The sequence below is a fragment of the Lepisosteus oculatus genome, chromosome 6 (genome assembly GCF_040954835.1).
Source record: "Lepisosteus oculatus isolate fLepOcu1 chromosome 6, fLepOcu1.hap2, whole genome shotgun sequence".
In the NCBI taxonomy this organism is placed as follows: Eukaryota; Metazoa; Chordata; class Actinopteri; order Semionotiformes; family Lepisosteidae; genus Lepisosteus; species Lepisosteus oculatus.
Window position 1 is genome coordinate 54,944,056 of NC_090701.1, and position 26,260 is coordinate 54,970,315.

At 40.6% G+C, this 26,260-nt stretch overlaps 1 protein-coding gene and 1 long non-coding RNA gene across 2 annotated transcripts in view; one reads left to right on the plus strand and one right to left on the minus strand.

Moving 5' to 3' along the window:
* si:ch211-285f17.1 (sickle tail protein homolog) overlaps positions 1 to 10,338 on the minus strand; it is a 287,428-nt gene extending 277,090 nt beyond the window's left edge. The window contains exon 1 of the mRNA XM_015353438.2: positions 10,144 to 10,338. Within this exon, the coding sequence (XP_015208924.2) occupies positions 10,144 to 10,216 (73 nt within the window). The 5' untranslated portion in view covers positions 10,217 to 10,338. The remainder of the gene's footprint in view (positions 1 to 10,143) is intronic.
* Positions 10,339 to 10,358: 20 nt separating this feature from the next.
* Positions 10,359 to 23,936, plus strand: LOC138239455 (uncharacterized). Its single transcript, XR_011189949.1, has 2 exons — positions 10,359 to 10,483; positions 17,369 to 23,936. It is a non-coding gene; the product is annotated as an uncharacterized lncRNA (long non-coding RNA).
* Positions 23,937 to 26,260: the final 2,324 nt, after the last annotated feature.

Sequence of the window (26,260 nt, forward strand, 5' to 3'; positions counted from 1 at the left end):
ACCTACAGTAAATTGAAACTCAAATCAAGCTGCATTATAAGGTTAAACACTTCACACAGCTTTTGGGTTAGGCTTGTTGGCACACATACAGAATAAGAATCATTCCTCTTCTGCACATAGAGTGGTTCACTTTCCAATAGCATAACACTATTTATGCTCATAGAATTACATGCTTTTCTAAAGCCACAATATCACATGCTTACATTCTCCCCGATGGTTAAAGAACAGAGGATACTGAAAGGAACAAATAAGAATGCTGTTTAATTTTTGCATTGCAATTGTCTCACTGTGCTTGGCTATACGGTTGGAAAGTTTTTCAGTTTACGGACTGGCTATCTCTTTTACAGACACCAATCAACCATTTATTTTTCATTTCAGTGTATCATAATGTTCTTTTTCTCTGAGCCCACCACAAAAACCCTGAATGTTTCCAAAAATGAATGCAAAAAAGTTCAGCAGTATGATCTCATATGGGAGATAGGGTATCCTGCTATCCTTGTTGAAAAGGGCTGTAATTCTGGCATTAATAGTGTTAAAAATATAGTAATGTAATATATGCAGTTTATTGTAAGGTCTACATTTGAAGCTCTAATGGTTTTCCACAAATAAAAACATTATATGACTTCTAAATCTTAAATACTGCTCATGACCAACTGGAATCATCCACCATGACCAACATCCACACTTCTTGAAACCCATTGAAAGGTTCAAAGCCTTCTACTGTATAACATGACTTTATTTCATCAACTATTACACATAAATTCAAATGTACGGCACAAGTTTTTACAGTATGCTACACTGTGACATCTGTGATATCAAAGCTCTTTTAAACAATTACTAGCCAATACGCTTCCCATTAAAACATTAGTCAGGATGAATTCTAATCTAAAATGGAATATTTGTGAAATGTGCCATTTAACACACCAGCAAGGTAACACAACAAATATCGAGTGTGCACTCATGAAGGGAAGACATGGACAGTCTATTAGTTTTGTCAGAAGTGTCTTATTTCAGTGGTTAGTGTGTGGATACATCTGAAGGCTCTTAGCTAAGGGATAACAAAATATGTACATGCCCCTCCTCACCATTTGCACGACATAAGTTCCTGAACTAACACAAACAATTCCTTACAATAAATATCCCACAGGTATATAACTAATACACCATGCTAATTAACATTAATATCCCAATGAGCAAAAGACCATGACAGAAATTGAATACACTAGTATAAAGATTTTTGTATTACAAAGGTACTATTAAAATGCACATGAAGTGCGCACTGTACTGTGATTACAGAGAGCAGTAACCTTCAGGAAGCCGTGACGACACTACGGTACAGTAGGTGACTACGCACGACGAGGCGTCGAGGAGGCGGGCGGTCGGTGAATCCGACAGCGAGGATGGCGAAGTGCACTCCTTTCCCCTGCTTTTCCCCGTTTGCTCATTTTGACGGGGGCAAAATAATTTCTGGGCGAAAACGCATGGGCTGCGGGCGACGGTATCGAAGCTCAGCGAAGAAAGAAACAGGAAGTGCGCGCAGCTGGAACCGAGCTTGGGGACGATTATGCCAAAACGAGGGTTAGGAGGAAGTGTGCATACACAGTCAAGACTATGAGACCTCTCAGATATATTACATTTAACTAGTGCTTGATTACAAGTCCTCAGTAATAAGTGGGAATGAATCTCGACACTGTGATCCAGAAAACGTCACGTCTTAATTGCTTACAAGGCCCACACATGGAAGGAATAAGTGAGAAACCCCTTTTCTTCCGTATTTATAGGGACTCAATGTGCAGCTCACGATGACTGGAACCAAGTTTCAAATCTCAACAGATTTATTATCATTTTGATCGTGTTTGTGCACAACCCGCTGGCAAAGGTTCTGCAAGGAAATGTTGTTTTTTTTAGGTGGCTTGTACCTCAACCCCCTTCCCCCCCCCCAATGCAGGTTAAGGAAAAGCTTAAAGTATTATATTTTTCTATAAAAAGGACATAGGCAGCAGCTTGCATCCTGGTCAGTACAATTAAACTGCAGAAAACATCTGCTCTGCATCATTGAACAAAATAACGTATTTTTCTGCATGGTAATGAAAAGGCTCAGAACCACTTCTCATTTGCTTTTTTAAAATGAATTGGAAGATGTAAACAGCAGTCAAGAGACCACAGAACTGTCACAGACGGAGCTTCAGTGCAGAGCCATATCTGTGAGATCAATGATGCTCTTAAAAAATGAAACACTACCTTAAACATAATCCGTTAAAAGCCACATACTGTATATGTACCATTTTCATAAACGACAGCATACGTTACCATGATGGAATATTGCATTAACCTCTATAATTACCCCCACTTTCAAACCACTGCAAGACAAATAACATCAAACAATGGAGTCCAAGTCCTGTAATTTTTCTATTCTGTATACCCTAAAATTATCACTTGCCAGTTCCCAGAGCTGGGCTCTCCAACACCCACTGAATACAACTTTCCTGCTAGTTAACAACAAGCCTGGGAGTTTGTGTGATGATTCTACAGTGTTACATTAATGATAGTAAGAGCCAGGAGATTAAATTGTGGGTCCAAATTAGAAAACCACCTTTGTAATGGAAAGAAAAAAAGATTTAGCAGTAAAAATCATGGTCTTAATTACACTAGTCTGTTATCCCATTTTCACTTAAAGGCATCTGTAATGATATAAGAAATCTGCAATTCTTTTTGTCCATTCTCCACCAAATACAAAATATACAGAAATATTCAGTACACACTTTGAACGCAGGTCTATTTGTTCATCAGTTAACAACCATCAGTGTTTTGTGGTTTTCTTTTAAAGGCATTGTTTTAAAGAAGCTTGCCATGTACTATTGAACTCAATAATACATATGACAGGCTTCTTTCATTACCATTGTTATAATTAGTAGATGTATTATTAGATGTAGATGTAGATGTATTAGTAGATGTAGATGTATGTTTAGTATTACTGCTTTTTTGTTTATGTTACAAAAAATTGGAAACTTGATTTTTAACAGGATAAAAAGTTGCTGTACCATTCACAGTATACAGTAAAAGTAAGGGAATCTCACTCAAATTACTGGAATACCAACCAGTGATCACTGGCTCACAGGTCCAGGGGTGAGCAGGTAGTGAACTTCGAATTGTATAGGATATCATATTTGCTCTCTTTGCACCCAGTTCAGTGTTTCATTGCTCCTGCAATGAGTTGTGTCTTGATGTGAAATGACCCCTTCATTTCACCTACTGTCTCTTGTTATTCAGAACATACATCCTGATAAGCTTCTTCAAGTCACCTGTAATTTCTAGATCACTTTGTATTCAGGGTCCAGATTTCCCATCCAGATGTTAATACTAGCAGCTCAAACACTTTCCTTTTAAATCATAAATCCATTTTACCCCTAAAGAATTAGACTTAATCTTCCAAAGCACTCCAACCCATTTTTCCTTTTCTTCTTATTAAGGGCATCTGGTATTCTGCTCATGATAGTAATGCACACAATTTCAGGCCATTCCAAGCTTGCCACAATTTATGATAATTTCCTTCAAAATGCATATTTGTTAACCATCACTTTGGTTTTCTGTCAATTCAGTTTCAGATCTCCTTCGATATTAACCTCTCCGCAACGTTTGGATGGAACATGGTAGCTCTTTGGGGTGTGGTTCAAGGTTAATTACATAATCAGCGAATCATAGGTAATTTACCTTAATTACATTAATCTTCACATTAAAAAGTACACAGATCACAGATGCTTGGAGGATGAAATCATTTATTTAAATAAAATACTGAGCAAAAGAATAAACTATCACTTACAACTGCAAGGACTGTACAGGGGTATTATCAGGAAAATTACAACATCTTTTTTTGTAGCAGGTGCGCTAACTTATTTATCGAACAGACATGGCTTAGGTAAATTCATTACACTGACAAGCATTTGTCACTAACAGGGTTGATCTGAGGTTATGCAAGTAGCGTGTGTGACCACCACTGGAGTCGGTACAAGCTGTACATCTACACCACATGCTTTACACAGCTTGCAGATGCTGTCTTTTGGGACTCGGCCCTTTCCTCTTGCAGAGCCTGGGCAAGCATGTGCCTGTTCATTGGTCGCTGAGCCCTAGATGACACACATTATCCCAGCTCATTCCCACAGATGTTCAACGGAGCACAAGTCTGACAACTGTAGCACAGCTCCGATATCCACAACATCACTGTCAGATTCTCATCTAACAAGAAAGGTGCTGCTACACAAGTAGAGGTCTGTATTGACTAAACACACCTGCCCTAAGTACATGCGCTTTCCCATAGATTTTAGTGAGGTGTTGTGACTTGTGATTTCCAGGTTGTGACCTATTATTGACAGATTGTGCTTGGCTGGAATGTCTTGTCAGGTTATAAATTGTTGGCTGTGAGCACCCCAGACAACATAATGATTCCTTTCTGTGTCTTTCCTTCTTGTAGTTTTACCAGGCTTGATATCCGGCAGGTTAAATCACCTCCTGACCTCTGTGGCCGATCAACTCGCTCACTAATGAGGTGAATTAGTGCAGCAGTCAGTCAAGTGCATCACAGCCAGTGATGAATGATGACTTAATCAAGTTGACACAGATAACATTTAAGCCATATCCATAATCCCCATACTGTATTCTTTTAAAACACGCATGTAGAAATATAGTGATAAGTTTCTCTTGATGCTCAACAGAATCATGTCTGAAAATGAGCGGTTGAAAAGACTGAAGCAAGACCTCATTAAACATTTAACAGTGAAGAAGAAAGAATGGCCACTGTTTGGGAGAGGTAGACAGGCACCTAGAAGAAATGTGTAAAGAATTTTAAACGCAGTCCCAAAACGTTGCTTCTGATACACATGTGGAATTAATCACGGTTGTACTTGTTAAAACCTTGACAGGAACGTACAGTCACCACCCATGCTGTCTGTTACCTCCACAACTCCAGGCTAGATGATTAAAACTGAAATATGTGTGTAGCTGTTACCAGGAAGAAATACCAGATACCAGATTGTGCTGATACAAGCAAAGAAAACAAACTTTAACAGACATGGCGGTGTTTTATAATAAGCATTTTGTTTAAATCACATTTTAACAAAATGTCATTTCTGCTAAATATTAAATTATTATCAAGACTGTGATCACTGTGCCTGTTTTTGCTTAGTAAGCTCTTTGCATTTCAGCAGCAATTTAAGAAACGGAGAAACATATCAGGACTTTACCGCCACTACAGGAAATAACAGATGAAATGTCACCAAATATATTAACATGATAGTTCAGTATTCACATATTCAAGAGTATTCCACTCTCAGACATAAAAATTTCTGTCTTCAACATCTCTTTTCATGCGCTGTCAGATGACAAATTGATTAGTTGTTCCCTTTTACTTGCTGAATATCTGTTTTGACTGGCTAAGATTAACATTAACACGAGCCTGGAGACAAAGACAAATCACCCTGAAATTAAAGAAACACCATGATAAGGCAAAGATTAAATGGATTTGATTATTTTAAATACTTTGATCCTATCAAACCTATTTACAGTTATTGTGATTACTGGTTGGGTTCTTGTCTGAATAATCAATGCTCACTGTAGCTATTATAGTCAAAATAGTCAGGTTTAAATTGAATGCTCTTTCCTTTCTTACCATCAAGACTCAACAAACTAAGGAAACTTCAAAGTTGAATGCAGAAGTATTTCACATAACTTAGGTCTTGGCCTACTGTGATTAAATTAAGAATTGTAGAGGAGTTGGAATGTACAGGCATCTTACAGAGAGTTTTTTAAATAACCCTGGTTATTTTCACAATTTCATATGCACTCTACCATCCCGCAGGATTTTGGTTTTGGAATCTTTGGGAGATTCTAGGATCAGATCAATAGCACGGGAAAATGCATTGAGGTTATAGGAGACCATGGTCACATCTCTGTTGAAGCCACTAATACCATGATGGTGTCAAGGAAGCCGGGGGCTAGCCGTGGAGAGAGACCGGCGAGACGGGGGGACCCTATGCGTAGTGGCAGGAACGGAGCAAACATGGGGGTTCGGTCGGGGCTCAAGGTATCGGCCGGAGTCGGAACGAGACAGGAGCCCTCAGGCAGCGGACGTGGGGCGACCTGGTGAGGCGAGCCTCTCGACAACTGAATCCCAATGCTGAGCCAGGAGGATAGGGAGACCCGGAAATATAAAGCACAGGGAAACTAGGAACAGGACAGAGCAGGAGTGCCCCCTAGATGTAGAGGGCATGACGGATAGGCCTGGAGGCAGGGAGGACACTCAGCTAGAGTGGCTGAATGGGTAGGATCTAGGCCAGGGGTGTCTGACCCAGGTACTGCTGGGCCAGTGAGTCTATGGGTTTTCATCCCAACTCAGTTCTTAACAAGCAAAACATGCTAGTTTCTGGCTTAACTGGAGCGCTTTCCACATCTTCTCTCAGCTCTTCGGGTGCTGTTCCTTTAAAGCGACCTCAAAAATCCCTAAAGGATCAGGACTGGACACCCCTGAGCTAGGCCGTCAGGGGCCAGTCGAACCCTTGTCTGAAGCACTGGTGCTTGAGGATTACAGTTGATTACAGTTTATCAGCTTCTCATGTTCTCTAAAAGATCAAACCAGCTTTCAAAAGAGCATTCCACACAATAACATTTGCAGCTGCATGACTACCTAGTAGATCTGAATGAACATTTTTTGCACTTGAAAATTCCTGTTTTCATTTTGAACACTTACAGTCCAATTGGGTCACCAAATTAGAAATAAAGCTTTTTTTTCTAGACAGTGTCAGTTTGAAATGAAATTCATCTGGGAAAAAAGATCAATAAAAGCATAATTTATTAAGAAAAGGACTGCAGAGGATATTATTTCAGATTGGTTAAAAATGATTTCTAGAGAGAGAAAACTGAATTATCTTAACCTAGACTAAAGGTCATGTATTATTGGTAAAACAGTCAAACAGATAAAAACTGTTAATTCAATTTCTTATTTCCATTAGATATTTGTGTCTTTATAATAATAAACTATTTTATATAGTGCCTTTAAAAGTATCTTCTCAAAGCTCTTTACAGGAAATGTATATCAAACAGTTAAACAAAAAAGTAATGATAGGAGAAAACTAACAAAATCAGCACAAGGAACCACAAGGGATTAGAAATGCACTAGAAGCAAACACAGATACCAATTAAATAAAAGCCTTTCCGAAGAAGGAGGTTCTGAGTCTGCATTTGAATGCGCTCAAGGTAGGTGACTCTCTGATATCCTTGTTATCTCTATTTTAGGTAGGCCTGATTTCAGTATAAAACTTCTTCAGGATTTATATTTTTTCACACATATTATTATGAAACGTATGAATATAACACAGCCATTTGGATGTGGCAAGGCCACGGACAAAAAAGTATCTGCTTTGGGTTTGATACTTCATACTGTATGTCTCTGATACTGTGGCACCGAAAGTCTGTGCCCATGAGGGGCACGTAGTTCTGGACCCTATGCAGACGGTATAATCCGGAAGTAAGTGGAAAAGGGTGGGGAGGAGAGGATGAGGATCAGGAGGGGTTGACGACAGTGAGCTGGTGCTCGGGGGGGGGGGGGTGTAACCAGGGCGAACTAGTCCAGAGGAGTCCAGGGGGGAAATCCTTGGCGAAGTCCAAAAGTCCAAACGGGGTGATCCAGCCAAGACGTGACAAAACAGAGTTAAAAACCACAATGGGATCCAGTACACGGACTGGGAATATAAACGGGACGACGAGGCCAGGCGCTCCAAGCCCCAGGCTCAGCTGGGTCAGGATGCCAATAGGAGGCCTATGCCCTCAAGCCGGTGGCATAGGGCAACTTGGTGGTAGACGGGCATCCGGGCGTCCGTCTTCCAATGCAGAGCCAGAAGTAGCGAGAGCGCCCAGCTTAAATATGAAGGGCAGGATTGGGGGCAGGTGCATGTAATTAGCAAAATAAGATCGAGCCAGAGCGCCCTTAAGAGGAGGGATTACAATCGTGACAGGCACACTACTACTAGAGAGGGCATGCAGCTGGGCACAAAGTGCCAGGAGGAGCTGGGGCCTTCACGTCAATCGTCGGACATGTCAATGGACCCTATATGGTCAGTCCTGTGCTGTAAACCTGACTTCTAATGGAGCTGCACTTCAGTTGTCTGAGTGTCACCCCGACCCTGCAGCTGCAAACCATAGCAACGCTGTTTCTCTTCTCAGAAAAAAACACAGGCACCTTAGAATAAGAAGAATAGTTTCTTACATTTATATAGCACATTCCTGGACACTCCACTCCAAGTGCTTTACAGGTCATGGGGACTCCCCTCCAACACCACCAGTGTGCAGCCCCACCTGGATGATGCGCCAGTACATTACCAACACACCAGCTCTCAGTGGGGAGGAGAACAGAGTGATGAAGCCAGTTCATAGATTAGGGTTATTAGGAGGCCATGATTGGTAAAGGCCAGGGGGGAATTTGTCCAGGGTTAATACCCCTACACTATTCGAAAAACACTCTGGGATTTTTAATGGCCACAGAGAGTCAGGACCTCGGTTTTACATCTCATCTGATGACAGCATAGTGTCCCCGTCACTATACTGGGGCATTAGGACCCACACAGACTGCAGGGTGAGCGCCCCCTACTGGCCCCACTAACACCTCTTCCAACAGCAGCCTCAGCTTTCCCAGGAGCCTCCCATCCAGGTACTGACCAGGCTCACACCTGTGAGCTCCACTTGGCTGCTAGCTGGGAGTTGCAGGGTGATAGGGCTTCTGGCCACATCACCTTTCTACTGTAATAGTATCTCAGTCTTTGCTGAAATAATAAAGCGACTATCACAGAATGTTACTGTATTAACATATGTACAGCATACTAGTCTCTACTGTTTTACTGCCAAGCGCGCTGAGGTGATATATCGTGACAGATGCGTTATAAAATAAAGATATAAAAAAATCCTTACTGGCCAAATACGTGTGGTACAATGTGGTGTACAAACATATATAATCATTAATATTAAAGACAAAGCAAATACGTCTGTTCTTTAAAGTAAACAAAACTGTATAATTGTTTTCTAAACAAACCATTCTGTTTATTTTTTACAGGGCAGGAGTAAAATAAACGTTAATGAACGCTGCCTTTGTGAAATCAGGCAAGGGAGAGGATGCTACGAAACACTGGGAGACTGTAACAATGTCTGCTCCACAGCGCAGTTTAATTACTCTTCCAATACCTCTGCTACTGCTACTCCAGGACTATGATTCTCCTATCAACATTTTTCATCACTAAAATAAATTTACACACAAAACCTAGCGTATTCATAAATGCTATTACAGCTGCTGTTAAAGCTAAATAGCCCTTTTTAAAACGCCTTACGAAATACATTTCCTTACGAAATACAGTCATACTGTTTATTAGCTTCGTGCTTGATGTAAAGTTGTAAACTTCGGGTATTTTTTTCTTAGGATAGGTTCCATTCTCCATATAGTTTGTCACACGAAACACTAGTTCTAGCAAGAAAGTTTGCGAGATTTGTACCGCAAAGCGGTGTTTTTCAAAATTTTTAATCTATTACTGTAATCGTTTCCACTGCAAACCTGTCTTCACCGTTGCTCCCGGGATATCCCCTTTAAAGTAACCTATTTGATTTTCAAATCGATGGAAATAATAAATGTTCCGAGTCATGAGATAACAGCATGGACAATAGGAAAATGTGTATGAAAATGCAACAGGTACTGTATATACACAGGGACTGCAAATGAACACGATCGATTGCAATCCCACCTTCTGTGGAATATGATTATTGCACTGCAGTAAGACTTCTTACTTCTTACCTGCCGACATGCCAAAAACGTCAAAATATATTGTCACAAATCCATCAAAGCGAGATCATAACTACAAAGACATGGTGTATTGGAAAAGGAAGGGTTAAACTCAACAACATCACCTTCGACTGTTATCAGTCAATTAATTACTGTCAGCATTCATGAAAGATGAAGACTTTGTGACCACATCATTCAAAAAGCAGCTTTCGTAACGCAAGCACCAGTGTACCGTCATCTCTCACACAGCGCAGTACATACAAGGTCAATATCAAACCGCGGTTATCTCAACTTATTGGACCCCAAAGCCAGCAGAAATTCAAAGTTCTTACTAGTTAATTTCGGGCTCCCTTTCCGCTCGTTTTGAGGAGGAAGGTCTGCAAATTGCACCCGGTTCCCAGACATTTCCCACACCTTTCACGGACAAGCTTGCGCCGGGATCTTATATGTTAGGTTGTGCTTTGAAAGTGTCCGAAACTAAAGCAATGAATCAGTCTCGTTTAGGAAACGCCTTCTTCTGCGCGACTAGACATCTGCTTGTAGAATCTCCTTTCTCTCTCTCTCTCTTTCTCTGCCTTCAATTTTTCTGTCAGAGTTGCAGTTTCATTTCATGCCAAGACTGCAGTAGACGCACAGTCCCTGTCCTCCGGAAACAGCGTTTTTCACCTGATGGTATGGCAATACGCGGAGCGAACGGGAATGAAGGCATTTCAGTACTTGGGGAAGAGGGTGGCATTATCGGAACAGGGATGTTTGAGTGTAGTGGGAAAAAAAAACTTCAATCTTCACATGACTGCGGGCATTACGTCACTACAGAAAAGGCACTGAAATATGATTGTGGGTAAAAGAAACTACATTTGGTATCAGTTTATTCCTATCCGTAACCGCCGTCTATAAAAAGGCACACGTTAAACGGAGAAAGCTTGTCAAATGTCATTTCCGTCCTGTAAACCCAGACTATTGAATTACTGAATTAGTCTCAGTCTTTTAGTGGGCTGTGGGTCAACAAATAAAGGGGCATAACGCACTCTGTAGCCTTATTTTAGAATGTTATTTATGTATTTCAAGACATTAAAAAAGTGATCCGACAATTACTGGAAGTAAAATGTGTGAGAGCTGACGACTGGGTGTCGGATGTTTCTCTCTTAAATTTTTATAAACTTGTAGCCAAACTGCAGATCCGTTCTGTGCACTAAGCAGAATCTCAGTGAAAAGAACAGAACTCTTGCTGGGATGGATTTCAGCTCCTTAGTTTTCAATTATCTTTTTCTCACTGGGTGTGGCAACAGTAATATTAATAGTCATTTGACTGTATCCACTTAAGCAACTTAACTTTTTCAGGCCCTCTTATTATTGTAACATAAATATACTTATCAGAAGTGGTTAATGTTAAACACATCACCTTAAAGTGTTATTAACAGCATACAGTATTCACTGCATACTCTATATAGTATTTTCTGCAATATGAATTTCAGCACTTTCATCTGATTGCTCGTCTAACGTCTCCTCTTTATAGGTTTACTCTCGCTGGTTGCTTGTATACTTGTATTCTTGTAGTACAGGACAGGATGGGTCAGAAAGGGTGCAGAGGTTTTGAATTTGGAAGAATCCCTCATGCAGATGAGAAAAATCAATAGGTGGCTCCACTACACCAGCTGCACCGCAAATCGTGATTCCAAGACATGCAGTACATATAAACAATGACAGAGCAGCTGCTGTGTGAAGACCAGTATTCTTTTAGCTCACACAGGTATTGTGAATTTAATTCGAACAGTCTTGAAAAACATTATAGCCTCCTGCCCCCAAACAAAATTGCATAGAGAAAATGACCACAAGCAAGGTTACGTTAAGTTTTTAACTTAAGTATCTGGAGATGTTTAGTACTGTATAATATTTTCCTATGCAGTGAAAATTTACCTTGTTATATATGAAGCTCTGAAATTTCTTCAAATAACCTTCTAAACTGCTCAAGCATTTTTTTTTTATTTTGGGGCTTCAACATAATCTCTTCTAAATTGTACAGGTGTTAATAGAATTAAGATTGGCTCCAATTGTAACTTGATGAAGATTCTACAGGAGATGTCATTTTAAGAAAAGTACTTTTCTGGCCTTCACATGCATCTAACATTTCATGTAGTTTTCCAGTTCAGCACGCCAAACTCTGATTTTGAAATGAATACAATTTTATTCAGTATTCCATCCCTCCGTTTTCCAATCGCTTTATCCAATACAGGATTGCAAAGGAGCAGGAGTCTATCCCAGGAAGCAACAGGTACAGGGCAGGATACACTCTGGACAGGACACCAGTACTTCACAGGGCAGGCAGACACAAGCACACACACTCACACCAGGGCCAGTTTTCACAGCATCCAGTTCACCTGCCAGCACGTTTTTGGACTGTGGGAGGAAACCAGAGCACCCAGAGGAACCCCACAAAAACATGGGGAGATCATACAAACACCACACAGATAGGGGTTTGTCCTCAAATAAAAATAAATGGCGAAAATGACGCTTTATTTAGTGTTTCAGTCCCAACAAACAATATGCTTTGAATGCTTTGAAAAAATACAGATATAGATCACCTTACTGGCCCGGTATTCACTAATGAATCAATTTAATCTCCAAATAATTCCCTTAACCTTGTTACATGGTGATCTTTTCCAAACATTGCTATCATCATACTCTACGTTTTCTCCAGAGCTGTAGATATTTTTGATTCAGAAATAGACATGCTCGCTGAAATCTAAATGAGACCCTGCCAAAAGGAGACAATATACTGTACATTTCTTTAAAAGCTAGTGACAGACCTGTTTCACATTTTTCTAATAACTATAATAAATATAATAGGAACTGCATTTCTCTTTCCAGTATGCAATGGTAATAAAAAACAATGACCGAACTACTGCAGCACTGTTTTGTTATAGAGTAAAATGAGCATGTGTGTACAGGAATTATAGTATCTTTGTGATATTCCATGGAAGACCCAATGCACACTAAAGTTTAAAATCTAAACTAGAATGTGATAATTAAACTATAAAGTGTGTGTTGCAGAATGTTTTTTTCCTTTTCTCTTGTGCATGTAGAGACTATAGGGATTATTCTCTTAAAGACATAACCAGCCGAGTTATAATTAGAGGACAGCGTGTCAGGCTAACTTTAGAATCAGGACATACACTGGTGGCCAAAATTATGGGGGAAAGGAAGTCATTCTGAAACGCAGCAAAGAAAGAAAGGAGAATCATAAAGTACTAATTTATATGAAAGTGTTTTAACATTTTCAAATGAAAACACAACAGCAGCAGAAAAAGTTTGCTGGCACTATGAACATTTCTCCTCTAACACTTGCTTTCTAGACATGATGCAATCTACAGAATAGGAGTTCTGTCAAACAGCTTTCCCAGCAGGTGTCTGTTTGTTTTACCCATCTTGTTGTAGTTATTCGTCTGCACAGCTACAATCTTTTTCATTGTAGTATGACATTCATCCCAGTTAGGTTTCTGGAACCAGATTTCGGTTGGGTTATACAGTATGTAGTAACCTGGGAGGTGAGTACATTGATATCCAGACGTTTCCCTCTTCTTTTTGGTCACTTAGGTTTGGACTGTGTGTTGTGTGTCATTAGAATGTTGGAAAAGGAACCATCCACTATCAAGTCATCTTCATAAGCATACTGTGGAACATACTGTATCACCCCCTCCATCTACAATAGCATTCTGATTTTCCAAAACATTCTGATGATCTCCTGTTCTTTCTTCTCTTGACTGTTTTCTTTTGCAGCTGAAAAGTTTTGTCACCTATTGTTTGCTCTTGCAACTCTAATCTATTTATCTTTTTAACGATATTTATAATTCAGTGTTCATCTGTGCTGTTTGCTCTGAACAAAGAAGAGACCTGGAATTTATTTATTCCCTACTACAAGAATGACTTAAAAAGACATATATTTATAAAATGTTCTCATTCAGGTGTAGACATCTTTGTGCCTTCTCTACTTTTGTTTGCATAGCAACTAGTTTTTCAGCATCTGTTGAGTGCACTCCCTTATGCAAAACCTTCATTTTTTTGCACTTTGTCCCACACAATTGTGAACACATCATTATTTACACAGAGGAAATAAAACAATACTGACATACTCCTTAAGGAAATCCCAAAGTAAATTCTCAGGTCATTTATGTCAGTAATCTGAATTTGCAATAAAAACGTTTGAAAAATAGTGCACACATTTTGAAGAATGAAAGTGATATGTGTGAGCTATACATTTCCCAGCTCAATAAAAACAATACAATGACCAGAGAGAGGAACCAGGCACTTAGGATGAGAAATACCGGGCTGTCACAGTTCTGGTACTCCACATATCAAGCAAGACAGGATCTGAAAACTCATCTTCAACACCTTTCAATGGGTTTCAATTGGCCAAAGCTGTAACAAATGCTGTAGTCATCATCATCAGAACAAGGAACAGCCCAATTAGTGACAAAACAGTCTGACGACTTCCAGCACACCATGCTTTATGGCCTTCAGTTTGCACAGAAAGGTTGGAAGATTATTTTCTCTGATTAATCAATGTTTAATGGGAGATTTTCTGATGGCCAACTCCTTGTCTATTGATACCACAGAGAATGGTTTACACGGAAATGTGTTGTTGATTAAGATAAGTTTTGTGGACGAGGAGTGATCATATGGGGAGTTAATTAAATCTAAGTTTATTTTTAGTCAGAATTGGCTTGTCTGTATATTTGCTGACCTTCAGGCAACATCAGCACTCTTATAGTAATGCACTGCCTGCTATATGTTTAACAATTTTTGGGAAGCTAATTGATGTGGGAAGAGTAATCCTAGAACTATTTTTCCACAATTCATCACCTCTTAAATCCCGTTAAGAATAGTGCCCCTGTAGAGTCTATGGTCCAATGCAATGGTTTTTCAGGGTATGTTCAATCACAGTTGATAACATCTTGAGTTAGATTGTATCTTGTGGTTGCACTTCCAAGAATAATTTCTGTATCTCAAGCTCAGTGTCCCGTACCTTACAGAGTTTCAAACAGTTTGTCCTCTGCCGCTATCTGAAATGATCGCTAAAATTGAAACCCACTACCTGTTCCTTGGATTCTATTCCCACTGCCCTGCTGTGTTCCAGTTCTGGAGTTCTCTGCCCCATTGTCACATGTAATACTGATGAATGTTCGAGATCTGGAATTGGTCACTCAGCCTTTAAATTTGCTGTTATTATTGCTCTATTAAAAACACAGAAATTAGACCTTAAATAAAATGTTTAGTTGTAACCTCAATTATGTATAAATAATCTACACAAGTCTTTACCATCTGGGTTCATGTCAATGTACAGTAAAGAAACTGCTTTTGTCAGGATTACTAATGATCTGCTAATGGATGGTGAATTTTTATCTATTTTCCCTCTGGGCTGGACCTCAAAACTGTATTTTGATACTGGTGATCATACCATCTTGCTGAATAGATTAGAAAGGTTTGCCTGAACTAATGGAGTTGCTTTGCTGTGGTTTAAAGCTTATCTTACTGACTAACTAAGAAAGAAATTTGTACAAATTGTTCGTTGCTCCTCAATGTGCCCCAGATCACATCTGGCATCACTCAAGGCTGTCTTTTAGAATCTATAGGTTACCATTGGGAATGGCATCAAATTTAATTTCATTGTAGGTGAAACCCACATTTCTGTTCCCTGTAACGGTCCAGGGTTTGGTCACAGAAGCCATATAAATACAGGCCAGATGAATAACTAAAGTGCAAAAAGTGCCCGTTTACTTACAGTAGTTCTCATGTGCAAGAAAGACGAAAAGATAAAATATTCAACAAAGATTATGACCTATTGTTTCTCCAGGGAATTTTCTACTAGCAGTTTATTGGTACTGCTTTAATATAAACAAAGATGTGTGACAGCACACAGACATGGATAGACTTGCCACGAAGACTAAGACGAGGCTAGACTGACTGCAGCATCAAGAGAGCCATGTTAAATACCCAGCTCCTCTTCGTGGGCAGGTCAGGCTCCAGTTAAGGGTGTGTCAGAGTCTGTAACCTGATGCAAAATGGTTGGACAGACTAGAGATAAGGACAGCCTTGTGAGGTCACAACAGGTAAGACAAGTACAACAACATTGACACACGAACGCATGAACTATACTTATTTTCAATAAGCAAAATATAATTACAAAGATGTGGTGTCCTCTGTTTACACTTCTCCTGGAACTACGAAGTTGAGACATGTTAGTAATAATGAAGGAGAGTACATGAGAGACCTCAACAGAGGTCCTGCAACAGGATCCCTTATGACATTCAAGCTCTGCAAGGCCTGACTTGTCACACTATGTAGATGATAAAAAAAATCAGCAAAAAAAAATAGACAAAACATTTTACTACCGAAACATGAACAGTGTTGCACTGATTGACTCTGACTGATTGACGTATTGGCCCTGCAAATGTGCCAAACTTAGTTTAACTACTGATTCAAGTTCAAGTGTCTGTGTGCCCTGTGATAGACCGGTGTCCTGTCTAGGGTGTGTGTTTGTGTCTGTGTGCCTTGGTCTAGAATTGAACCCAGGGCCCCAGCGCTGTGAGACAGCAATCCTGATCACTGATTTCAGTGCATATCTCATAATGTAACCCATACAGCTTGTTACCTTACATGCACACCCAACTTACCCAACTTAAAGTTACACAATCATCAAGCACAGAACTGACCTCCAGGATCGCCAAATCTATACCAGCTATTCAATAGGCATGATGAAACTCTGCACCATTCAGAGCCAAAGCCAATGCAGTGTTGTTCTGTCATGCTGCATCACTGAGCAGCTTTCCCACAGGTCCTTGTGAAAAGTCTGTGTTGGCTGACATGCTGTCAACTTCAGAAATGCATCAGGGGGGAAACTGGTCATGTCACCCTCATTACCAGCTATCAGTGATCCCAGCCAGTGTTCTTGATATCTGCTTTGTCACTGTCAGTCCATGCCAGTGTAAACTGTGGTGGTTTCCTCTTGCAGAGGCTGGTTCACTACCTTTACTACCACACAAGTCTAGACTGACTAGGACAATGGACATTAAAGGCTGGCATTTTGCGAAGGTCAGAAATATTCTTTCTGTGTTGCCGTTTAAACATACATTCTTTCCACATAGGTTCTTTTTCCCAATATGACATTTCTGGCAACAAAAAAGTCAGTTCACGTTGTCTCTATTGGTGTTAAAGCATGCAGAAACACTGTGTGCTTTTAAAGCTGATCTTGAAGAGAACGTGGTGTCTCTGCTTAGTCTCTGAACGGTCTTCTGTAAAAAACGTATTTCACAAATACACTGCAGTACACTGGGACGTCTTGCTTCCCTTTGACTGTTGACTTGTATTGATGAACTAAAAGAATGTTTTTGGCAAGCGAATATTCTTGGAGTCATAAAATTATTTCACCCTCAATATGTGTTTTTATTGCCCTTTTCTATAATAATAATAATAATATTTCCTTTCGCTTATATGGCACTTCGCTGGACGGTCCACAATGGGGACTCCCCTCGATCACCACCAACCTGGATGATGTGACAGCAGCCAGACTGCACCAGTCTGCTCCCCACACACCAGCTCTCAGTGGGGAGGAGAGCAGAGGGATGAAGCCAGTTCAGAGGGGGATTACTAGGAGGCCATGATTGGTAAGGGCCAATGGGAAATCTGGCCAGGACGCCGGGGTTACACCCCTACTCTTTTCGAGAAACGCCCTGGGATTTTTAATGACCACTGAGAGTCAGGACCTCAGTTTTACATCTCATCTGAAGGACGGCGCCTGTTTACAGTATAGTGTCCCTGTCACTATACTGGGGCATTAGGACCCACACAGACTGCAGGTGAGCGCCCTCTCTCCACACTCCTGGATCCACACTTCTGGATCACCCCTGTGCCTGCTATGCTTCACCCTGTTAATTGGCTTCGATCCTGCTTCGCTCCGACCTCGGTTTCTGGATTTCCCTTTACACTCTGCTCTCGGATGCGGACTCGGCTTGCCTACTTAGGCTCGTATTGGGATTCGTACCTTCCTGGATTCTAACCTTTGCTGCGCTTGACCACGACATCCTGTTTCCTGTGTTTGTTCCCACATATGCGTGTTTAGTGCACACACCACAGTGTCCATTCCCCTCGCCAGCCTCCCCCCTCCACAGTTCACCTTACAACTCACAGCTGCGGTTTAAGTCCTACTCAAGGGGCGGTATATTACATGGTTAACATTTTAAAAAGACCCACGCTGTGCTTTCCACAGTGTGCCAGCTGTGTATACTGTACATGAACAGTTAAAGCACAGATGTTTTATATAATGCAGAATGTGAGATAAGAATTAAGTTTTGGGGATTTTATTTCTTCAAATCTGATTATTTTATATGAGCTGCAACAAATTACTGCTCAGAAAATTAACTGCAGCATGTGAACATGGCAATACTGTCACAAAGTGAAGATATAACATTCTTATTTGTATTAATTTTTCCCACATTAACCAACCTCCATACATGTCCTTACTGCACGCTGTGCGGAGCACACGCTGTCCTCCTGTCAGGTGGGAGATTTTGGTGGCGACCTGCTGTAACAGTGTGGGAGTGGACGGAGCCGCGGCGAGCACCGGTAACAAGTCCACGCCCCTCCCTGAGGGTCGGAAGCACCGCTGTGAGGCTAGCAGGGACCGAGAATAACACACAGAGGGGCGAAGAATGAAACAAAATGGCAACAAGAAAAGTGTGCTGCTGTGCATCGCGACATCCAGGCTGGGCTTGCCCTATTTAACGGGGTCCAGCCTGGGAAAAAGAAGAACCGCTAGCACAGCGGCGACCAGACTGGACGTTAACGGGGTCCCCTCTGAAAGAGCAGGGTGTGTAAGACCAAAAACAAAATAAAAAAAAGAGGTGTGTGAAGAATATCTGCCTGCCCCAGTGAAAATATGTGAGGGGAAAGGCGAAAAGAAAAATAACGCCTTACGCAGGTACAATTCTCTCCGGGACTGCTTGTGAAAAGATGCTCCCCTTCCGGGGGTGGCCCTGCTCGTCCCCTGGGGTGGGGTGGGGTGTCCAGTGTGCCTTTATAGAGCCCTTACCGCTGCAGCTCATCCTCTACCAGCCAGGACTACTGGGACGACAACGGCTCCGCCCCCACGCTGGACACGCCCCCGCGGGATGCCACCCTGACCAGATACCGACATCGCTGGTGAATGGACTAGAGAAGGCAAAGAGGAAGCCGAAACAGCTCACCCAGGGCCCTCATTTAACCCGCTTTGTTAGGTCAGGAGGGTGTGGGTGGTGTGGTAAAGGCAGCAAAGAGCGATGGGACCCTCGCAACAGCAAACCACTGGGAAATGCGGGCGAACGAGAGGAAAAAGCCAGCGTAAGACTTCAGCCAGACATCGTCCATCGTCGAGTGCCGTGCCGAGGGAGTGGTCCCAGGACGCTGGGTTCTGCTGAGGGACACCTTTTATCAGTCCATTTCCTGATTTTCATGATTTCCATGAAGTGACATCTGAGCTAAAGTACTGCAAGTCTGTGATGAGTATCCAGAGTTCAGGCTATGCTTGCAAGTTCATAGTGCACACTCGTGTTTTAACACTAACCAGTGCATTTATCTCAGCTGGTTTCCTCCACACATTTCTGTAACTGGTTTCATGCAAAGAATATGTCAATTATGTTATTTACACCCCCTAGATAGTGCCGGGAAGCATTAAAAAGAAAATCAAAATGCCAGGATGTATAATTTAAATATTGTGTAAATTATTGTCAGCATGTTGTAGGAAAAATATTGCTGTTGCTCTGCAATCAGTCAGGGGAAGAGTTAGCAGATACCTACCAGGGCTTAAGGGAGTGTCCTACACACAAACAGAACTTTTTTAGTCTTGAACAGAGAAGGCTATGTTACAACTACAACCTAACCGAAGTATTCAAAATCCTCAAAACCACTGACTAAGTCAACCCAAGGGATTCCTTCAGAATAAGCAGCGAAACATCAGAGTGTTACAGTACCAGCATCCCGCCACCAGAGGGCACCTTAACTGCTGGTGCCTACCTCATCTACTCAGGCGAAGTGCAGATCAACCAGACTTCGTTCATCAATTGCTATCCTCTTACATCACCACTCCTCCCCTCCCCAGCCTACGTAAACCCTGCTCTCTGTTCCAACTTTGCTCAGTATTGGGTTTTACCTTGTGAGCTGCCCATCTTTCTCTCTGTGTTATTCTCCCTGGGACTCCTTCTTGGTTTTTGGCTTGACTTTTTGATCTCGATTTCTGGATTTTGTCTTGGGTATCTTATGCTTTGTCTCCCTTTTGTCTTTTTGACCTTTTGCTGGTCTTTAGACCTCAACCTCGGATTCCACTGTTTATACTGTTAACGGGTCACTCGTGATCTCGTCACCCGCATAGGGTCCATCTCTTCGCAACTAGCAGGTCACCAGCGAAACACAGAGGACACATGTGGAAACTATGAGGAAGTGCATTTAAATCTTTTCCTAACCATCAAATGCTTCAGTGAAATTTTCCTCACAGGGTGCACTTGACCCTTCATAGACACTATCATATGAAGCTTGTCCACAGTCCCCTCTGTGTGTGTGCCTTGTCCAGGAGTCATTGTTGACGGCTTTATACGTGTTTCTGGAAATGTCCGGATATGGTTAGGTTTTAGAAACAGACGGCTTCTCCTTTGCTTACTAATCTAAACAAGGACATTCCTTATTCCTCACCACAGCTAATAGGATGATAGCTCAGTGGTGGCACACTTTCTGCTATAACAGTCTTGAATCCGGCATTTCGAGATCGTTTATATGGAACTTTCTCCTGCTCAGGTCCATGTTGTCCAGGGTGACGGCAGACAGATCCTTACGGAACTGCGCTCCGATCACAGCTGTGTCTAGGTGTTCCAGGAGGAGATACCACTGATGAACAGGACACAGTGTACACACTTCTGATACGCCACTTTGTTTTGTTCTTATTTTGTTTTGGCTTTAAAATAACATTTTGAAACCACGGCCCACACCAAATGTCTGGAAGGAAATGCCACAGAGATGTAGACCACACAACAGTGAACTACAGTACATCTGTAAAGGCTATGAATGGAATGTGCTGGTTATGTAAGCTCTCTGTTGAAAATACAGTACGTCTTCAAAATAAGCCTGTTGCCTATGTGCTTTTCTGTATAAAATGCAGTTAAAGTGGATATTTAGGCAAGCTATTTTGAACTGATTTTAAATAAGCAAGTATTTATAGTAAATATAAATAGTCAACTGCTGTGCTGCATTATAATTGAGCATCCTTGTATTTATACAGTGCATTGAAAACGTATTCACTCCTTTGCAACGATGTCCCATTCTGCTGAATTCCAAATGCTGTATACACATTCTGCGAAAACACTGAATATTTTTAATCAAAAACTTAAATGGCCAAACTGAACACTTCTGTGGGTGAAAGTTAAATGTCAGCAAAAAACTGCAAAGAAAAACCAAGACACAAAATATGTTGATTTCATACAGTAAGTATTCACTCTCCTGAGTCAACACTTGCCTTCTGCCAAAGCCCTTTTGGCAGCAAAAACAGCAGAGTCTTTTTGGAGATGTCTCCGCCAACATTGCAAAACCTCTTCACATTAGCATCCTGGTGTTTGCCCTGAAGTTCATTAGCAGCGTGTAGGAGGACTGAAAAAGTGGGTGGGGCCAATGAGACCAACTGTACAAGCTTGATCTGATGATGTAGTTAAATTGACAGACATAGAACATCATCAAGAGCCAACACAGGTAATAAATAATACCCATTTTCCTTATCCTTGTTCAGTCAATAACCTTTACTGCTGCATAAGTAAAAAAAAGCCACTTTATACTAAAAATCAAATATCTCTACATAATTATTTTAAATATTAGGTCACGATGATGAATACTTAAGATTTTGGCGAGCACAGTAGGGATTATTTATGCTTTCCCTGTTGGATGACCGCCCTAGGGAAAATCTGTCATACTGTTCAGAAATTGAATTGTGGCGACACCTTTTAATACCCAGTATTCTTGTACACTTTGAAACCTTGCCCCTGGCAATTTTTAACATTGTGTTAAATGCTGCTGAGAAAGCAGGTGATGCAAAAAGAAATAAGTATTTTAATAAAATAGTACACGACAAACCTCCTGAACCTGAACACCAACATGAAGTGTGCCTCTGGGCAGGATTAAATTAGTTCTCAGGACATGCTGAAAGCCAGAAGGAGGTTTTACTCCTGTTTTTGTTTTTCAGTGTTGATGACAGCTAATTGTTCAACCATTCTAAATCTTTCTAACCCAAAACAACCGGGTCGATTTGCTGTGACTGGTCACAGTTTTGTTCGAGTCTTAGCTAGTGCCAGCTAAAGCTGGTCTTCTTATTCGCACGTGTTACTCGTAGACAGATTTTACCTGGTAACAATGCTTCTTCCAGTCATAACTAGAAACCTGTCCATCCTGGTAAGGTTCACATCAAGCTGGAGTGTATCCTGGAAGCTTAGTTCAGAAGCTTGAGATAGGATGCCATTTCATAGCAGGGCAATAAGGAAAGGGACGATTTCAAACTGCCAAATTTCCCTCTGCATCGCATTGCGTATGATTATGAGCATTGAGACCTTGTCAGGTTGAAAATTAGGACCACAGATTTTCTAATGAGGCTAAAACGGTCTGGCATCCCAATACCCAACACACCATCTGTTATTCAAGAGGATATCACAAAGACCTGTGCAAACATGTTACCTGTGAAGGATATTATCAGAGCAGGAAATTATTTTAGCTGTGCAAAGAACGTTCCATCCAGATATTTAAGAATGTCTGATGCACTAACAACTTCCTGCACAAAATGTTAGCTTATGTCATCCACACTGTGTGCTTTCCATTCTTGGATATAAAATGCTTCTTGCTTTTGTACAAACAAGACCAACAGCGGGATTTAATGAAATCAAAGCATCCAACTTTAACAACCCCATTCCCTTTTCCACCTGCCTCCCATAATTAACCTTTCCATGGAACAGTATTTTGACAAGGCAACAAAACCACAGACACACTAAGACCACTAAGAAACTGGAGTTGAGATCTGTGGGTTAGAACACATACCGTATAGCAATCAACATAATTAAAATAATCCACATGTGGGAAAGTAGATTTGCAAAAAAAAGGACCGTAGAAAAATAAAGAGGAGAGAGTGTAATGGAAAAACATTCAACGGTGTATGAATCACGATTGCTTTACTTTTGCTGTCTTTAGTATGATATTGACAATATTATACAAGGTCTTTCCTATAACATTAGGTCTTTCCTATTGACTCTAAAGTATATCTAAAGTTCAAATAATGGTAAGTCTGTTCCCTGTTTAAGGACATGATTATTAATGTGTTCATTATTAATATGTCATTATAGTTTATACAGCACTGTACACCCAGGGGATGTTATACAAATGTAACCTTCATCCTTGTTATTGGAGCTGTTTGGCCAAACTCAGGTTCTTGTAATCAAGGAGAGAAATGTTGTCTGAGCAGAGCAATGAGACAGGATACATGTTTAAGCAGTTATTGACTGTACTCAAGACACTAAAATCTAAGGACAATAGCATTAACAACACAGTGGCTGTGCATGTTTACACTGTTTAAGATTTATTGAAAAGACGTTTTAGATCATATGAAAAGATGCAGATACAGTGGCCAGTGCACAAGAGAGGAGGCAGTGACGAGATATAAGTAAAAGTTGAAAGACGTCTTAACTAACCAGTTCCTTAATGAGTTAACATTTTTAATCAATTACAGTAGCTCTGCACAAAACAAAATGGGAAAAGCAGAATTCCCAAAACAGTGACTAAGTGAATAAAATAAAATGGTGAAAATAATACATATAAATATATAATTTGCTTGGTGCCACTTAGGTTCAGTGACTTCAGTTGGACTGGGCTGTGTATTGTCTGGAAAACGAGCAATGCGAATTTTCCTTTAATCAATGTAAAGTGAACAACATGTTCTCAGGAGAAATCAAATGACAGCGACAAGGAGCTGGAGGCTTAACTGTGAAATCAAGTGACTGGTTTCAAAGAGATTAATACCTCCTTTCAAGTAAGCAGTCGTATTATTGTAATATTGAATTAAATGTTCTGTTTATGACTGTGTTCACTTTTGTGAGGGGTGAGAATATTCAGTTGTGTACCTTTCAAATGTTGCTTGCAAGGCACCGAGAACAAACAAGTAATCTAAAAAATGGTACAATTAAAAATTCTGGGCTGCTTGTGGCAGAGAATGCACCTTTTCTACAGAATAGAGAATTACATCAAGGAAATTGCCTGAGTTAAACAGACACTGGGTTATAGTCACCAACGTGAGTATTTTTGAACAGGTGCTTTCTGTAGACCAATAAACAAACAGTTTGGAAAAACAAACAGTTGGTTTGATATTATGGTACATCACAGTACCAGTTAATTTTCTGAAATGTCATAAAGCATCTACAATAATTATTCAAGCATTGTTATTTTTATTTTTCATAATCTTTAAATATTACACATTAAGTCCATTTAGGTGTATTTATTATCCTGATTATTTGTAATTTCTTCCAATTCCATAGTGCTTCTCAAACCCAAAGGATCTCAAAGTGCTTTAAGTGTAGGAGTGGATCCACTTCATTCAGTCTTGAAGGGCAACTCTCACCTGCGTGACACACAGTGGCCATTATGCACCAACAGCCCAATCAGACAGAGTTTCAGGAAGAGAAGTGAAAAACTGCTTTGACACTTTCGTGAACTTCATGCGGGCTGGAAGTCTTTTATAGTGGAGCAGAATTCAGGCTGGAAACCAGGGTTAACAACTCTTCCAAAAAGTCTACTGGGGCCTTGGTTTAATTTCTCGTCTGACAGTAATCACCACCTGCCGCGCAGTGTCTCTGGTTACACGGGGCCCCTGGTTTTGAAATTCCAGTCTGGAGATTGGAGTGTCCATCATCACAACTTGCTCTGGACTCCAGCCAGAGAAGAGCAACTGAGAACATTCCTGGGCTCAAAAGAACTGTCCTCCACAGACATTGCAAAAGAACCAAGGATTCTCTTGGACAGAGAAGATAATGAGGGGAGCTGATTTATGTGTTCAAAGTCCAACCTAATCAAAAGGCGTCATCAAAGTCAATCCTGCAGATTTTTTTAAGCATCAAGAGTGATGCCTGAGCCAGAGGACACTAATGGACACTATGCGGATCTGCATTTAAAATTGAGAATAGGGGGCACTTCTTGATACAAACGTTTGCGGGAGTGTACCCAGCCATGCTGTTGAAGCTAACACTCTGATTTCATTGAAATCATTGGATTTAATTGAAGTCCTTGGATCTGTGAGCCGCTAACTACACATGTGCTACATGGACGAATGGCCTCTCCTCGATCATGTTCTTACAGTGTCCAACAGCATCCTGATTTTCCATGAAGGCCTAGCTTTACTCAGCTTGCGACGTCTGGTGAAGCCGACGAGGCGATAAACACTGCCGCTACACAGGACTGTGTAAAGAGTGAAGTTTGGATGATGCTGTATGGCATCATCTAGTGAGGGCAAACATGGAATAACAAAAGGCAGCTGCTGTAATTATTGTTGAGTTTTTTTCTGAGATATAGAAAAGCAGCTCATTGCACAACATTCAGTTTTAGGTCCCATATTGAAATCGTTTAATAATGTTTGACTAATTGTTAAGATACTCTGGCAAACAATAATTAATACACAGAGCCTTATATTAAAAAAACACCTTCACTTACAAGCCCCTAGGAGGCAATGAAAATACAAGTGCCTGAGTGTTTTAAATTTCATATTCATAACAACTGGTGGAAAAAAAAGGTGCAAGAGTTGAATGGAATATGATGAATATCTATCAGAGTTTACTTGATAAGATCACTCTAAAGTGAGCTACATAACTTAGATTCTGGTGACCTTTTGAACTTCACATCGCCCCACTACACCACTGTAAATAGTCACAACATTTATTTTATATTCTCCTGGTGTTTATATAGATAGGATGCATGTATCCAAAACTTTATTTAATGTTCACTGATGTATTCATTGTTGTCCTCATTTCTTGCCCAATTAGAATTAGGCACAGTATAGTATAGAAAGTAACACAATTAGATCACTGTAACATTGATTTCCTCTCAGAGTATTGACTATCTTATAGGAAATTGGGTTTCTCAACATGAATGTGTGTGTGCAGGAGTGGAAATGATAGCTTTATAGAGTTTTCTAATCACACATAAATTCAAATTCCAATGTTTAGAACATATTTGGTTAATTTGGATGGTGGTGGGATAAAATAAACTGTAGTTTTGGTTGTGTGCTATTGGGAATTTTGTGGGATGTCCTTTTAAATTAAAGGGCTTGTCCCCTCCTCCTCACTGTCATTCTACACATTGATATGTCTTTCATAGCTTGTTTTTCATAGTTTTCATATAATTAACGTGGTCAGT